The sequence below is a fragment of the Oryx dammah genome, unplaced genomic scaffold, assembly GCF_014754425.2.
Source record: "Oryx dammah isolate SB20612 unplaced genomic scaffold, SCBI_Odam_1.1 HiC_scaffold_25, whole genome shotgun sequence".
NCBI classification, from domain to species: Eukaryota; Metazoa; Chordata; class Mammalia; order Artiodactyla; family Bovidae; genus Oryx; species Oryx dammah.
Genome location: NW_024070209.1, coordinates 54,693,296 through 54,708,938, shown reverse-complemented (window position 1 = coordinate 54,708,938; position 15,643 = coordinate 54,693,296). Strand labels below are relative to the sequence as shown.

At 42.1% G+C, this 15,643-nt stretch overlaps 2 protein-coding genes across 3 annotated transcripts in view; one reads left to right on the top strand and one right to left on the bottom strand.

Annotated features, from left to right (window-relative positions):
• LOC120851300 (catenin alpha-2) overlaps window positions 1–15,643 on the top strand; it is a 1,370,085-nt gene that overhangs the window by 679,944 nt on the left and 674,498 nt on the right. The gene's annotated exons all lie outside the window — the stretch shown is intronic.
• Window positions 8,398–9,434, bottom strand: LOC120851785 (non-POU domain-containing octamer-binding protein-like). The gene is given in 2 exon segments (XM_040224790.1): window positions 8,398–8,768; window positions 8,770–9,434. Coding segments are annotated over 2 exon segments (999 nt in total). The 3' UTR covers window positions 8,398–8,434.

Below are 15,643 nucleotides of genomic sequence, written 5' to 3'. Positions count from 1 at the left end.
TCAAGGTATATACGTCTTCACCCACAGGAAAAAGAAGTCACGAAGACTCTATTTATAGGTTCTCAGCAGATGAGACCTCCTACATGGTATAATTGAAGAGGGGATAAAAGAGAAGTATTCCCCCAATTAGTCACTTTTTTTCTTATACTTGTGTCCAGTTCCCCAAATTAGAATCATGGGTGGGTTAGATCTGTGGTATTCAAACTTTTTACAGAACTCTGTGTCCAAACAAAATCCTATTTGGTAGCCTAATATATAAAGCAGCTAAGAAAATAGAACTGCTTCAACAGATTTGGGAGACCATTCAGACCATCCATGACCTAGGCACCCAAGGATGCCTCAGCATCCAAGGTGTAAGATTTGTCCTCTAGGAGCCCCAAAGAAGATGCTCTCAGAGTTTTCTCAGCTGAGCAGTTCAATAAGAGCTGCATTTTACTGAAAGAAGATTGTCTGTCAGACATTTCACATTATTTCTCCAGCCTTGATAACTAGCCAATAGTATTGTTGAAATGGTGTAGGATATTTTTAAATACCATGTTATAAAGGAATTGTATCTAGGGAAAGATTGCTACAAAAATAAGGACATTCACACACACACAAACATTAAAAGCCCCCAAAATGGAAGCTCATTAGGACAATAATAATTAGATTAATTAAAATAAAGATTATAGGAAAGGATGACAAAATGGGAAAGGTCTGTTTTCATTGCATTCCGAAAGAAAGTCTATGCCAAAGAATGCTCAAACTACCACACAATTGCACACATCCCACACACTTGCAAAGTAATGCTCAAAATTCTCCAAATCAGGCTTCAACAGTATATGAACTGTGAACTTCCAGATGTTCAAGCTGGATTTAGAAAAGGCAGAGGAACTAGAGATCAAATTGGAAAAATCCATTGGATTGTCGAAAAAAACAAGAGAGTTCCAGAAAAACATCTACTTCTGCGTTATTGACTATGCCAAAGCCTTTGACTGGATCACAACAAACTGTGGAAAATTCTTTAAGAGATGAAAATACCAGATCATTTGACCTGCCTCCTGAGAAATCTGTATGCAGGTCAAGAAGCAACAGTTAGAACTGGACATGGAACAACAACAGTTCAGTTCAGTGGCTCAGTCATGTCTGATTCTTTGCGACCCCATGGACCGCGGCATGCCAGGCCTCCCTGTCCATCACCAACCCCGGGTTTACCCAAACTCGTGTCCATTGCATTGGTGATGCCATCCAACCATGTCACCCTCTGTCATCCCCTTCTCCTCCTGCCTTCAATCTTTCCCAGTATCAGGGTCTTTTCAAATGAGTCAGCTCTTCGCAACAGGTGGCCAAAAATTGGAGTTTCAGCTTCAACATCAATCCTTCCAATGAACACTCAGGACTGATCTCCTTTTGGATGGACTGGTTGGATCTCCCTGCAGTCCAAGGGACTCTCAAGACTCTTCTCCAACACCACAGTTCAAAGGCATCAGTTCTTCTACACTCAGCTTTCTTTATAGTCCAAATCTCACATCCATAGATGACTACTGGAAAAACCATAGCCTTGACTAGATAAACTTTTGTTGGCAAAGTAATGTCTCTGCTTTTTAATATGCTGTCTAGGTTGGTCATAACTTTTCTTCCGAGGAGTAAGTGTCTTTTAATTTCAGGGCTGCAATCACTATCTGCAATGATTTTGGAGCCCTCCAAAATAGTCAGCCACTGTTTCCACTGTTTCCTTGTCTATTTGATGTGAAGTGATGGGGCCAGCTGCCACGACCTTAGTTTTCTGAATGTTAAGTTTTAAGCCAACTTTTTCACTCTCCTCTTTCACTTTCATCAAGAGGCTCTTTAGTTCTTCTTTGCTTTCTGCCATAAGGGTGGTCTCATCTGCATATCTGATGTTATTGATATTTCTCCTGGAAATCTTGATTCCAGACTGTGCTTCATCCAGCCCAGAGTTTCTCATGATGTACTCTGCATAGAAGTTAAATAAGCAGAGTGACAATATACAGCCTTGACATACTCCTTTTCCCATTTGGAACCAGTCTGTTCCATGTCTAGTTCTAACTGTTCTTTCCTGACCTGCATACAGATTTCTCAAGAGGCAGGTCAGATGGTCTGGTATTCCCATCTCTTTCAGAATTTTCCAGTTTTTTGTGATCCACACAGTCAAAGGTTTTGGTAGTCAATAAAGCAGAAATAGATGTTTTTCTTGAACTCTCTTGTTTTTTCAAAGATCCAGCAGGTGTTGGCAATTTGATCTCTGGTTCCTCTGCCTTTTGTAAATCCAGTATGAACATCTGGAAGTTCATGGTTCATGTACTGTTGAAGCCTGATTTGGAGAATTTTGAGCATTACGTTGCTCGCATGTGAGATGAGTGCAATTGTGCTGTAGTTTGAGCATTCTTTGGCATTGCCTTTCTTTGGGATTGGAATGAAAACTGACCTTTTCCAATTCTGTGGCCACTGCTGAGTTTTCCAAATTTGCTGACATACTGAGTGCAGCACTTTCACACCATCATCTTTTAGGATTTGAAATAGCTCAGCTGGAATTCCATCACTTCCACTAGCTTTGTTTCTAGTGATTCTTCCTAAGGCCCACTCGGATTGGTTCCAAATTGGGAAAGAAGTACGTCAAGGCTGTATATTGTCACCCTTCTTCTTTAACTTATATGCAGAGTACATCATGAGTAATGCCAGGCTGGATGAAGCACAAGCTCGAATCAAGATTGCCAGAAGAAACATCAATAACCTCAGATATGTAAATGACACCACTTTATGGTAGAAAGCATAGAACTAAAGAGCCTCTTGATGAAAGTGAAAGAGGAGAGTGAAACGGTTAGCTTAAAACTCAGCAATCAGAAAACTAAGATCATGGCATCTGGTCCCATCACTTCATGGCAAATAGATGGGGAAACAGTGGAATCAGTGGCAGAGTTTATTTTGGGGGTCTCCAAAATCACTGCAGATTGTGACTGCAGCCCTGAAATTAAAAGATACTTACTTCTTGGAAGGAAAGTTATGACCAACCTAGATAGCATTTTAAAAAGCAGAGGCATTACTCAGCCAACAAAGGTCTATCTAGTCAAGGCTATGGTTTTTCCAGTAGTAATCTGTGGATGTGAGAGTTGGACTATAAAGAAAGCTGAGTTCTGAAGAATTGATGATTTTGAACTGTGGTGTTGGAGAAGACTCTTGAGAATCTCTTGGAATACAGGGAGATCCAACCAGTCCATCCTAAAGAAAATGAGTGCTGAGTGTTCATTGGCAAGACTGATGTTGAAGCTGAAACTCTAATACTTTGACCTAATGTGAAGAACTGACTCACTGCAAAAGACCCTGATGCTAGGAAAGATTGGAGGCAGGAAGAGAAGGGGATGACAGAGGATAAGATAGTTGGATGGCATCACTGACTCTATGGACGTGAGTTTTAGTAAGCTCTGGGAGCTGGTGATGGACAGGGAAGCCTGGCGTGCTGCAGTCTGTGAGGTCACAAAAAGTCGTACAGGACTGAGTAACTGAACTGAACTGAGTGACAAAATCTAGAGATTAAAGTGAATGGAGACCCTGAGGAAGGTAGGGACTAGTTGAGAGAAGTTTGGGACCTGTGTTACCACATTTACTCCTTTGTCTACATCATGCTGTCTCAACATTGGCAATGCTGCCATTTTGAGCAGAATGATTATTTTTCTGTGGGAGGTTGGTCTATGCACTGTAGTCCGTTTAGCAGCCTCCTAGCCTCTACATCGTAGATGCTGGTAGCACCTCTACCTCCAGTTGTGACAACTGACATTGCCAAATGTCCCCTGAGGGGAAAATTAGCCACAAAACACAACCTCTGGCCTAGACCTTGTCTAGACCTTGCCCCAAACTGTAGATGCTTTTCTCTCTTCTCTAAATAAAGTATCCTCAGGCCTTATAGTCAGTTTAATGCTATCAGCCTGCACTGTCCGACACAGTAGCCTCTCAATACATGTAACTATTTAAGTTTAAATCAGTTAAAATTAACATTTAAACATCATCCACACTAAGAACTTATCAATGAGTTCCATAGGCACGTGTGTCTAATGGCTACTGTATTGGACAGAACAGAAATAACTATTTCCATCATCACAGGAAGTGCTATAGGAGAGCACTGCTATAGACAAAACTTTTCTAACTAATGAGTGAATTTTTTGGTCTTTAGGAATAAGAAATTCCTCAGTTGTGATTCTTGAGTTTTTAAGAGAGAAGGCAATCACCATGCTAACTCTACTGGCCATCAAAGCTTTCCCTCACTGAATATTCTCCATGGTGTCAGGTGGGGAGTAGTGTCTGGCCCAGTGTCTGCCCCACAGCCTTCCTGAAGGAAAAATGCAGGTTGGACCTTTTGAAAGAAAACCACAGACCTATCCATTTCCCTTTAAAGCAGATTTGCTACGCACAGACGACTCATTCTTGCTAGGGACTCCTGGATCTAGCTAGAACCGGGAGAGTTTAGCAGAAAGGAGAGCCTGAAAAGTGACTGAAAGGATACAAGAACAGAAGTGGAAAGCCCATACTCAAGGTCACATCTGAAGGATGGGGGATAGCCTGATACAGGAACACCAGTCACAAGTAGTCATACCAGTTTGTTACAGTTTGTTTTCCTCTCATTGGTCTTCTACCACCAACATAAGGGAGCCATTAAAAATTTAGGAGACCTGTGGGTTGTGTCTGTTTGTTTGTTTTAATTATTTATTTTAATGGAAGGCTAATTGCATTACAATATTGTAGTGGTTCATGCCATACATTGACATGAATCAGCCATGGATGTACATGTGTGCCCCATCCTGAACCCTCCTCCCACTTCCCTTCCTTCCCATCCCATCCCTCAGGGTCATCCCAGTGCACCGGCTTTGAGTGCCTTGTTTCATGCATTGAACTTGGACTGGTGGTCTGTTTCATATATGGTAATATACATGTTTCAGTGCTATTCTGTCAAATCATCCCACCCTTGGCTTCTCTAAGTCCAAAAGTCTGTTCTTTATATCTGTGTCTCTTTTGCTGTCTTGCATATATGGTCATCATTGCCATCTCTAAATTCCATATATATGTGTTAATATACTATATTGGTGTTTTTCTTTCTGACTTACTTCATTCTGTATAATAGGCTCCAGTTTCATCCACCCCATTAGAACTAATTAAAATGTGTTCTTTTTAATAGCTGAGTAATATTCTGTTGTGTATATGTACCACAGCTTTCTTATCCATTAGTCTGCCAAAGGGCGTATAGGTTGCTTCCATGTCCTAGCTATTGTAAACAGTGCTGCAATGAACACTGGGGTACATGTGTCTCTTTCAGTTCTGGTTTCCTCAGTGTATGTGCCCAGCAGCTAAATGGCTGAATTGTACGGCAATTCTATTTCCAATTTTTTAAGGAATCTCCACACTGTTATCCATAGTGTCTGTACTAGTTTGCATTCCCACCAACAGTGTAAGAAGGTTCCCTTTTCTTCACACCCTCTCCAGCATTTATTGTTTGTAGACTTTTTGATAGCAGCCATTTTCTGATCAGGGTAAGATGGTACCTCATTGTGGTTTTGATTTGCATTTCTCTGATAATGAGTGATGCTGAGCATCTTTTCATGTGTTCGTTAGCCATCTGTATGTCTTCTATGGAGAAATGTCTGAGTTTATTTTTGAGTTTGGTGTTAGAAAGTGTTCTAGTTTCATTCTTCTACAGATGATTGACCAGTTTCCCCAGCACCATTTGTTAAAGTGATCGTCTTTTCTCCATTGTATAGTTTTACCTCCTTTGTCAAATATAAGGTGTCCATAGGTGCATTATCTCTGGGCTTTCTATTTTGTTCCATTGATCTATATTTCTGTCTTTGTGCCAGTACCATACTGTCTTGATGACTGTAGCTTTGTAGTATAGTCTGAAGTCAGGCAGGTTGATTCATCCAGCTCCGTTCTTCTTTCTCAGGTTTGCTTTGGCTATTGGAAGTTATTTTTTGTATTTCCATACAAATTGTTTTGTGTTTTATATTATCTTTATGAAGCAAGTACATTCCATTAAGAGCAAGGCTTTAGTTTGTAACCAAAGAAGGGACCTCCAGAAGTCACTCGTGGAAATAATGATTTTAAAAGGGTTGTAAAGAAAACACGGCTGATAGTTTTTGCAAACAACAACTGGGCACACCATTAAACTTCATACAATACGCGGTTCATACTCAAAGAATTATTTACTATTTATCTGAAATTCAAATTAAATTGTGAGGCTCTGTATTTTATATGGCAGCCTTAAAGGAAAGTACAGGATTGGCTGGTAAGGGAATGTACATCTTGGACCATGGAAAACAAGGGAGGAATGAATGTGGAAAGGAATATGCATTTGGCTTGGTTAATGTAAGTAACTAAATCATAGGCTGCAAAGAGCCAGACACAACTGAGTGACTGAGCACGCGGTTCTCTTAGTTGGGCTTCCCTGGTGGCTCAGTAATAAAGAATCTGCCTGCCAGTTCAGGAGATGTGGGATTGATCCCTGGATCAGGAAGATGCGCTGCAGAAGGAAATGGCAACGTACTCTCGCATTCTTGCCTGGGAAATCCCATGGACAGAGGAGCCTGGCAGGCTACAGTCTATGGGGTCACCAAAGAGTCGGATATGACTTAGTGCCGAAACAGTAACAAACTCTGAGGGAAACTTGGTTTTCACCAAAACCAGTTTGATCAATTTATTGGATGTATCCATATAGGAAGCTGTATTTTGGGACAGTGAGATTAAGAAGACAAAGTCTTCTCCCCAGTGTGAGTTGCCCTCTCATGGAGGTATCAGAAATGCAAATTGGCATTTTAAAGAAAATGTTCTAAGCAAAATCTCCAGTGATGGGCAATAATGATCTGGAAGAAAATGTCATTAGTTCTGCTTATGAGTTCAGAGAAGATTGTTGCAGGTGAAGTGAAGCTTAAGTTGGGCTTTGAAGACAATAAAGCAGAGCACAGTTAAGGACAGGGCAGGTGTGATCACAAACTTGGCCCATCGTCAAGGGAATCGGAGATGTGGACAAGTGCGAAAGGATATTGAGAGGTGGTTAAAAGATGGGCTAGAATCAGGTCATGAGGGGCTGTAATCCGGGAGCTGTGGGGAGGCATTCAAGCAAGGGGAGAAACAAGATCTAACCTGTAATTTAGGAAATGAAAACAGAAATATAAGTGGAAGTGTATTTAAAATACATCCAAAATTATAGTATCAAATTTGGTAAATATTTCCTTAATATTTTTAAATTATTTTATTTTGAGCCAGTTCATATGTCATTTCTTGAGGGAACAATGGGAAACAGCAGTTAAGATAATGGACTTGGGGTTAGATGCTGTAAGAGTGGAACCCTGGCTCTGCTGCCCCAAGGAAGTTACCTAACGTTGGTGCTCACCTGAAAGATGAGACTTCACTATATACTTCATGGTGACTTGTTGTTGCTGTTGTCACTCTGTCGTGTCAGCTTCTTTTCAACCCCTTGGACTGCAGCATGCCAGGCTTCCCTGTCCTTCACTCTGTCCCAGAGTTTGCTCAGGCTCATGTCCATTGAGTCAGTGATGCTAGCCAACCATCTCATCCTCTGTTGCCCACTTCTGCTCCTGTCTTCAATGTTTCCCAGCCTCAGGGTCTTTTTCAGTGAGTTGGCTCTTTGCATTAGGTGGCCAAAATCTTGGAGCTTAAGAGTTTTCAGTAAAATGACATACATATAAAATGCTTAGCATAAACTGCTTCACAGTGCTCAACAAATAAAAATTATATATTTTGATTAAAATGATCTTTGATTAAAATTGTTAAAATAAGTATACATTTGATTTAAAAATTATACACTTTGATTAAAAAGAATCTGTAGTTCTTGTGTTTCACTGCTAATTTAAGACCTCTGAGAGACAGTGCACTAAGTTGTGTCCGACTCTTGCGACCCCATGGACTGTAGCCTACCAGGCTCCTCTGTCTATGGGATTCTCCAGGCAAGAATACTGGAGTGGGTTGCCATTTCCTTCTCCAGGGGATCTTCCCGACCCAGGAATAGAACCCGGGTCTCCAGCATTGCAGGCAGATTCTTTACCAACTAGGGTGGGGGGCAGGGGTGGTGTAAGAATAAGAAAGCAAATAGAACAGGGTGGACAAAGAGTGGAATGATTAAGATTAATGGGAGCTCTAACTGGATCCATTTTGCCATGGCTCCATGGCCCTCGCAGGCTCTCAATAATCACATGAGATTTTAGGAATGCACCACTCAGAATTGATTAGTGAAAGGATGTACCGCATAGAACTGATTTGCTAAATATCACGCCTCCCTTACCCTCTGCCTCCAACATACTCCCTAGAGTATTACAGGCAGGGAAGACCTAAACTATTGGGAGGAATCCCTAACACTTTTCCAGGGTAGAATTTGGCTAAGTCCAAAAAGGATCCTTCTTTTAAGGGTTTTGGGAAACTAGACACTGCAATTTTATTAGTATCGGCGACGTTTGTTTGGAGCAAATTCAGCTCCAGGAGCTGCACGGTTGAATGCAGGAGGGGTTCCACCAAATGCCCCAATTCCTTCCATTGTAGCAGCTTGGCCAAAGCGTTCAGTTGTTGGTGGGGTCAATCCCAAGGTTCCATCTGGCATCATAGGGGCTGGTCCTGGAGGAGCTGGGGTACCAGCTGGCACAGGAGCAGGGGGCATGGCGCCTCTGTTGTTTATGCCCAAGGCGCCTCCCATAGCCGTCTGACCCATGCGTATCTCTTGCTCTCTCGCATCAGGGAAGGCTCCCTTGACTGCTTCCTGCGGTCATTGCCGTCGTTTCTTCCTGTTGCCGCCGCATCCCTTCCTCACGGTGCCTGCGCTCCTCCTCCTGCCTGAGCTCCAGCTGCTTGTGTCTTTGCACTTCTTGACTGTGCAGCTCTTCCATCCTCCGAATTTCTTCTTGACGCCTCATCCAGTCCTGCCTCATGAGCATGACCTGGTGCTCGTGGCGAGCAGCCTCCATCTCCATCTCCAGCTTCTCACGAGCTTCCTTGATGTCTCGGTCCACTTGGTCCTGCTGCTGCTTTTCCATCTCAATAAGTGCCTTCCAGCGCGTGGCATACTCATACTCAAAGGAGCCAGGCTGTGCAAATCTGGGTGGCTGTTCTCGCTCTTTGTGAAATTGCTGATTCTTTATAACCAGCCTCTCTGGGAGTCCCTCTTCATCATCTAACTGGTCCATGGGCTCCACAGTCACAGGTCGAGGAAATGTGGTTGGCAGGAAGGAGCCTTCACTGCATCTGTCCAGAGCTTTCCGAGCAGCTGGCTTCCCTGAGAATTCAACAGTGCCTTTTCCTGAGGGCCTGCCTCGATCATCCACAATGACTACAGCCCTCTCCACCTGGGTGAACACAGAAAAGACCTCCTCCAGCAGTTCATTGGACACATACTGAGGAAGGTTAAGACCTCTAGTCCCCTTTAGAATTTCCACCTCCCAGATCATTCTGGAAGTCCAGGGGGATGCAGTCATATCTAGTTCATTGGCCAAGAACCAGTTTTCTTCAGCTCCAGTCCTGCTCACACCATGGCTTCCTCTTAGTGGGCAAAGGGGCTCCCTGGCTAAGGGCACTGTTACTGTCTTAGCCCCTTAAGGCTCCAAAGCCATGTCATTGTCTTTGTCAGAAGTTGTCCTGTCCTTAGGGAGTTCCAGAGTTTATTAAGTTGCTCCTTTTGAATATTTTTCCCTTTTTACTCTTACACAGCCTGGATATGTATCCATTAGGAGCTTGGCAGAGAGAGCTATAGTATCTTCATTATTGTCACCTGCCTCCAGGGATCACAGCTCAAATGGTTTTGGGTTTGTGACCCCAACACCATGTGTCCCAAGAGGTTGCTCCATCACCTGATGAAAGGAGTTTTCTTTCCTTGCCATGGCCTCCCCTCTTTCTTCCCCACACAATAAAAGGGTGTGGTTTATTTGCTAAGTCATGTCTGACTCTTCTGTGACCCCATGGACTGTATGTAGCCTCCTACACTTCTCTCTCCATGGAACCTTCCAGGCAAGAATACTGGAGTGGGTTCCCATTCCCTTCTCCAGGGGATCTTCCCAACCCAGGGATCAAACCTGCATCTCCTGCACTGCAGGCAGATTCTTTACCACTGAGCTACCTTGGAAGCCCCAATAGAAGTGTAGAGATTGTGAATGAAATATGCTTTTTCTTTACAAATTTTTAAGGAAGATACTGAATATCTTTAAAAAAATATTGGAAGATAATTGCTTTACAGTGTTTGTTGGTTTCTGCTGTACAGAAACATGAATCAGTCCCAACATATATCCCTTCTCTCTTGAGCCTCCCTCCCATCCTACCTCTCTAGTCATCACAGAGCACTGAGCTAGACATCCTGTGCTATACAGCTGCTTCCTACTAGCTATCTGTTTTACATACAGTAGTGTATATAAGTCAGTGCTACTTTCTCAATCTGTCCTACCCTCTCCTTTCCCTGCTGTTTCCACAAATCCTTTCTCTAAGTCTGCATCTCCATTCCTTCCCTGCAAATAAGTTGATATTGCCCTTTTGAATTACTGTAGTGATGAGCTGAGTATTACCAGGAAGGGCATGTGAGGATGGAAGTTCAGTTCAGTTCAGTCGCTCAGTCGTGTTCGACTCTTTGCGACCCCATGAATCGCAGCACGCCAGGCCTCCCTGTTCATCACCAACTCCCGGAGTTCACTCAGACTCACGTCCATCGAGTCCGTGATGCCATCCAGCCCTCTCATCCTCTGTCATCCCCTTCTCCTCCTGCCCCCAATCCCTCCCAGCATCAGAATCTTTTCCAATGAGTCAACTCTTTGCATGAGGTGGCCAAAGTACTGGAGTTTCAGCTTTAGCATCATTCCTTCCAAAGAAATCCCAGGGCTGATCTCCTTTAAAATGGACTGGTTGGATCTCCTTGCAGTCCAAGGGACTCTCAAGAGTCTTCTCCAACACCACAGTTCAAACGCATCAATTCTTCGGCGCTCAGCCTTCTTCACAGTCCAACTCTCACATCCATACTTGACCACTGGAAAAACCATAGCCTTGACTAGACGGACCTTAGTCGGCAAAGTAATGTCTCTGCTTTTCAATATACTATCTAGGTTGGTCATAACTTTTCTTCCAAGGAGTAAGTGTCTTTTAATTTCATGGCTGCAATCACCATCTGCAGTGATTTTGGAGCCCCCCCAAATAAAGTCTGACACTGTTTCCACTGTTTCCCCATCTATTTCCCATGAGGTGATGGGACCGGATGCCATGATCTTCGTTTTCTGAATGTTGAGCCAGCTAACTTTTTCACTCTCCTCTTTCACTTTCATCAAGAGGCTGTTTTAGCTCCTCTTCACTTTCTGCCATAAGGGTGGTATCATCTGCATATCTGAGGTTATTGATATTTCTCCCAGCAATCTTGATGGCAGTTTGTGTTTCTTCCAGTCCAGCGTTTCTCATGATGTACTCTGCATATAAGTTAAATAAACAGGGTGACAGTATACAGCCTTGACGTACTCCTTTTCCTATTTGGAACAAGGAACTTAAATCAAGTCTTAAAAATCTGATTGAAAACCTCCATACCACTTGTCCAAACCATGAAGTCATAAAATATCCATTACACGGTGAAACTGCACTCAGTCTGCATACGAGCAGGGTTGTGCTGTGTTTCTCTCACATTAACTTCTATGAGTCTTCTTTCCTTTTTTCTCAGTCCCCAGGCTTAGGGGTCTTCTTCCAGCTGACCAGTAAGTCACAGACATATGTAGCTAATCATTTTTCTCTCACAGTGTATTTAGAGAGTCAGCCCACCACATGTCCTTTGTATTGTGTTCCTTGCTATGGGCCTGAACGTGCCATCTGCTGAGATACAGACTCTGGGTATTTAGTGCAGAGAAGCCTACATCCTGAGCAAAAATAAACAGAATCTCTGGAGGCAGATGCTAGACAGGTTCACAAGTCACAGTGTACAGACAAGGAACCCTTTACTAAAGAGAAAACTTGATAAAAACTTCTTGTAGAACATGTGACCTATTGGTAATTATCTTCTCAATGTAGACAACGTTATGAGAAATGCCATTCACAATTTTTCTAGTGGGAAGTGGATTTTGTAAAAAACAACAATTAGAAGTTTTAGACATTTTATGAGATTTATAGGATCTCATAGGATGATAGTTACATCTTTAGTTATGAGAATGCCTCTACTTTCAGGACAAATGTGTTATTCCATAGTTATTGGATGGGACTCTCAACAACAGGTCAGTCTGTAATGGTTAATATAATTCTATTATCTGAATTCTGTTGTACTATGTAATCTTAAGGGGAAAAAATGATGAGGACATTTTCCTGTGGTTTCTAAACATATATAGATTCAGGCAAATTATAGCAACAGAAATTTAAGTAAACCTGACTCTGCCCAATAGATCGTGTACATTTTAAAATGTGAAAGCTTTCTCTTTATACTTCAGAAAAGCAAGCAATAATTTTCACTACAAATTGTTTCTCCTGCACATTTGTCTATGTTTATATTTTTGGGTATTAGCAACATTGCAAGGACTGGGCAGAATAGATCCAAAAATCAATTTGAAAACAACAACAACAAAAAATGGAGGGCTGGTGTAGGGAATAAAGCAGAGAAGGTGAGTTGTCAGCAAGGAAGAGTGCTCTTTCCTTGCAAAGGCAGTTGCTCGATCCACCTCACTGTCACTCGCTGAGGAAATGAGGAAACTGACCAGAGGGTGTCTTGGTCTTGAGTGATGCCCTGGCTCCTCAGGAATTGTGACTGATATTCAAAAAAGCCCCCTCCACAGAGGCATTCACAATTCTCAGAGATAGAAAAACACTGATTTTCTTTATCATTTGTTGAAAATTTCATTAGTTGCAATTCATTTCCCTTAAACAAAGTTATATTCAACTAATCCTATGCCTGGGAAAAGTAGTCATTTTAATTAGTTTTTGTATCTTATTGGTTTTAAGGACAATAAGGATACATCAAAAGTGCCCCAGGTGGAGCTGGTGGTAAAGAACCTGCCTGGCAATGCAGGAGACATAAGAGACCCTGGTTCAATCTCTGGGCTGGGAAGATCCCCTGGAGGAGGACATGGGAACCCACTCCAGTTTTCTTGCCTGGAGAATCCCAAGGCAGGAGGAGCCTGGCGGGCTGCAGTTCACAGGGTGGCAAAGAGACATGACTGAAGCAAGGTAGCATGCATGTATGCACACAAAGATAAATCAAAGGTAGAGAAGGGTATTCAATGAAAATGTTACCTTAAAAGCCTAGAATCATAAACATTTGACTTGTTTGAGATTTTAAATATTATCTCACATACTAACATCTTCCATTGAAGAAACCAAGGTCGAGCCAGTTGAGATCATTTGTCAAAAGCTTATTATAGCTTCCCTTGGTGGCTCAGAGGGTAGGGTCTGCCTGCAATGCAGAAGACACGGGTTTGATCCCTGGGTTGGGAAGATCGCTGGAGAAGAAAATGGTAACCCACTCTAGTATTCTTGCCTGGAGAATTCCCATGGGCACAAGAGCCTGGCGAGTATAGTCCATGGGGTCATAAAGAGTAAGACATGAAGGAACGACTTTCCTTTCACTTTCACATTCATGAAACAACAGTAGAAATGATAATGAAACTATCACATATAGGCACCCACTTATTTTCCAGTCCACACACAAGTGTGTGTCTCATGTAGATACTATATATCTTAAATGGCAAATAGGTATAGATTCAAGCCATACTGAACTCCTATATCAAACAAGACAACCTCCATACACTGTAATTGATTCATCTATTTGGTAGAAGACTCAAGTTCATTTGCCCATTGAAACTGCAGATTGCAGTGCATTCGTTTGAAAGCCTTCTAAAAATGAATTTGTTATAAAGGGTGTGTTGATAAAACTCTTCCAGCTTCAAATATAGAAAACTTTAAGTGTATCTGTTTTTGTTTAATTTCCTTAAATCCAGCTATACATAATAACTTCAGTAGTGTAACTGAAATGAGTGATCACCAGAAGATTTGTTGACCTGCTTCATCGGGTGGAGAGGATTTGAAATGGGAAGAAGCAGTTTTCATAAAATAAATTAACAGTTTTTTCTGACCGTTTGAGAAAAGAAACTTTCCTTCTTATAATCTGCACTCAGTGACATCTGCAGGTGGGAGAGAGGATTTACATAGTTTTTTGGTGTGTTCACCTGATGGAGTTGAACTAAATAACAGTGGGTTAAATTTTGTCTTCATCTTTTGTCATTATTTCTATTTTTCTGCTTCACTTGTTGATTGTGCCTTTGGTTTACTGTGAGGAGTTAATATTTTAAGACTATGCTGATGAAGAGGAACTAAAAAGCCTCTTGATGAAAGTGAAAGAGGAGAGGGAAAAAGTTGGCTTAAAGCTCAACATTCAGAAAACTAAGATCATGGCATCTTGTCCCATCACTTCATGGCAAATAGATGGGGAAACAGTGGAAACAGTGTCAGACTTTATTTTGGGGGGCTCCAAAATCACTGCAGATGGTGATTGCAGCCATGAAATTAAAAGATGCTTACTCCTTGGAAGGAAAATTATGACCAACCTAGATAGCATATTGAAAAGCAGAGACATTACTTGGCCAACAAAGGTCCGTCTAGTCAGGCTATGGTTTTTCCAGTGGTCATGTATGGATGTGAGAGTTGGACTGTGAAGAAAGCTGAGCGCCAAAGAATTGATGCTTTTGAACTGTGGTGTTGGAGAAGACTCTTGAGAGTCCCTTGGACTGCAAGGAGATCCAACCAGTCCATTCTAAAGGAGATCATTCCTGGGTGTTCTTTGGAAGGACTGATGCTAAAGCTGAAACTCCAATACTGTGGCCATCTCATGTGAAGAGCTGACTCACTGGAAAAGACTCTGATGCTGGGAGGGATTTTGGGCAGGAGGAGAAGGGGCCAACAGAGGATTAGATTGCTGGATGGCATCACCGACTCGATGGACATCAGTTTGAGTGAACTCCGTGAGTTGGTGATGGACAGGGAGGCCTGGCGTGCTGCAATTCATGGGGTTGTAAAGAGTCAGACACGAATGAGCGACTGAACTGAATGGACGTAAGATGAGTTTTAAAAAATTCACTTTTAGTATTTATCAATACTTTTCTTTGCTATGTACTGCATTCAGCTTGTTACCCTGGGCTCAGGAAGAAGTCAGAGTTCTACAGACTGCCTTCCTACTCAAAAGAACATCATTTGTACCCATACTTATTCTGGCTTTTCAGATGTAGGGAAGTGGCCTTATGTCCTTATTTCTAGCCAACACTTCAAGGGAGTTTCAAGTTGAATTCTTTAAGAAGGGAGATATTCAACAAATGGACTCATGATATTTTTGTACTCAAGAGAATGTGGGTGGATAATACTAAGACCACTTATCGTGGAACAACTGTTTATACTTTATTAAGTAAATATTCCCATCTTGTGAGATGTGTTGTTATGTCCATTTTACAGATGTGGAAAACTGAGAAGTAATTTCTTAGATGGTGTAATTAGGATTCCATGACAGTTGTTTTCTCTCCAGACTGAGTGTCTACTCTAGAACATGGGTTATGTATGTACCACACCTCCTTGGCTAGCTTTGTAACGCTACCTTTCAAATTTTAATCCGTGCAGAGGAATCACTTATCGGTCTTGTCAAAACGCAGATTCTGATTCTGACTAAGGC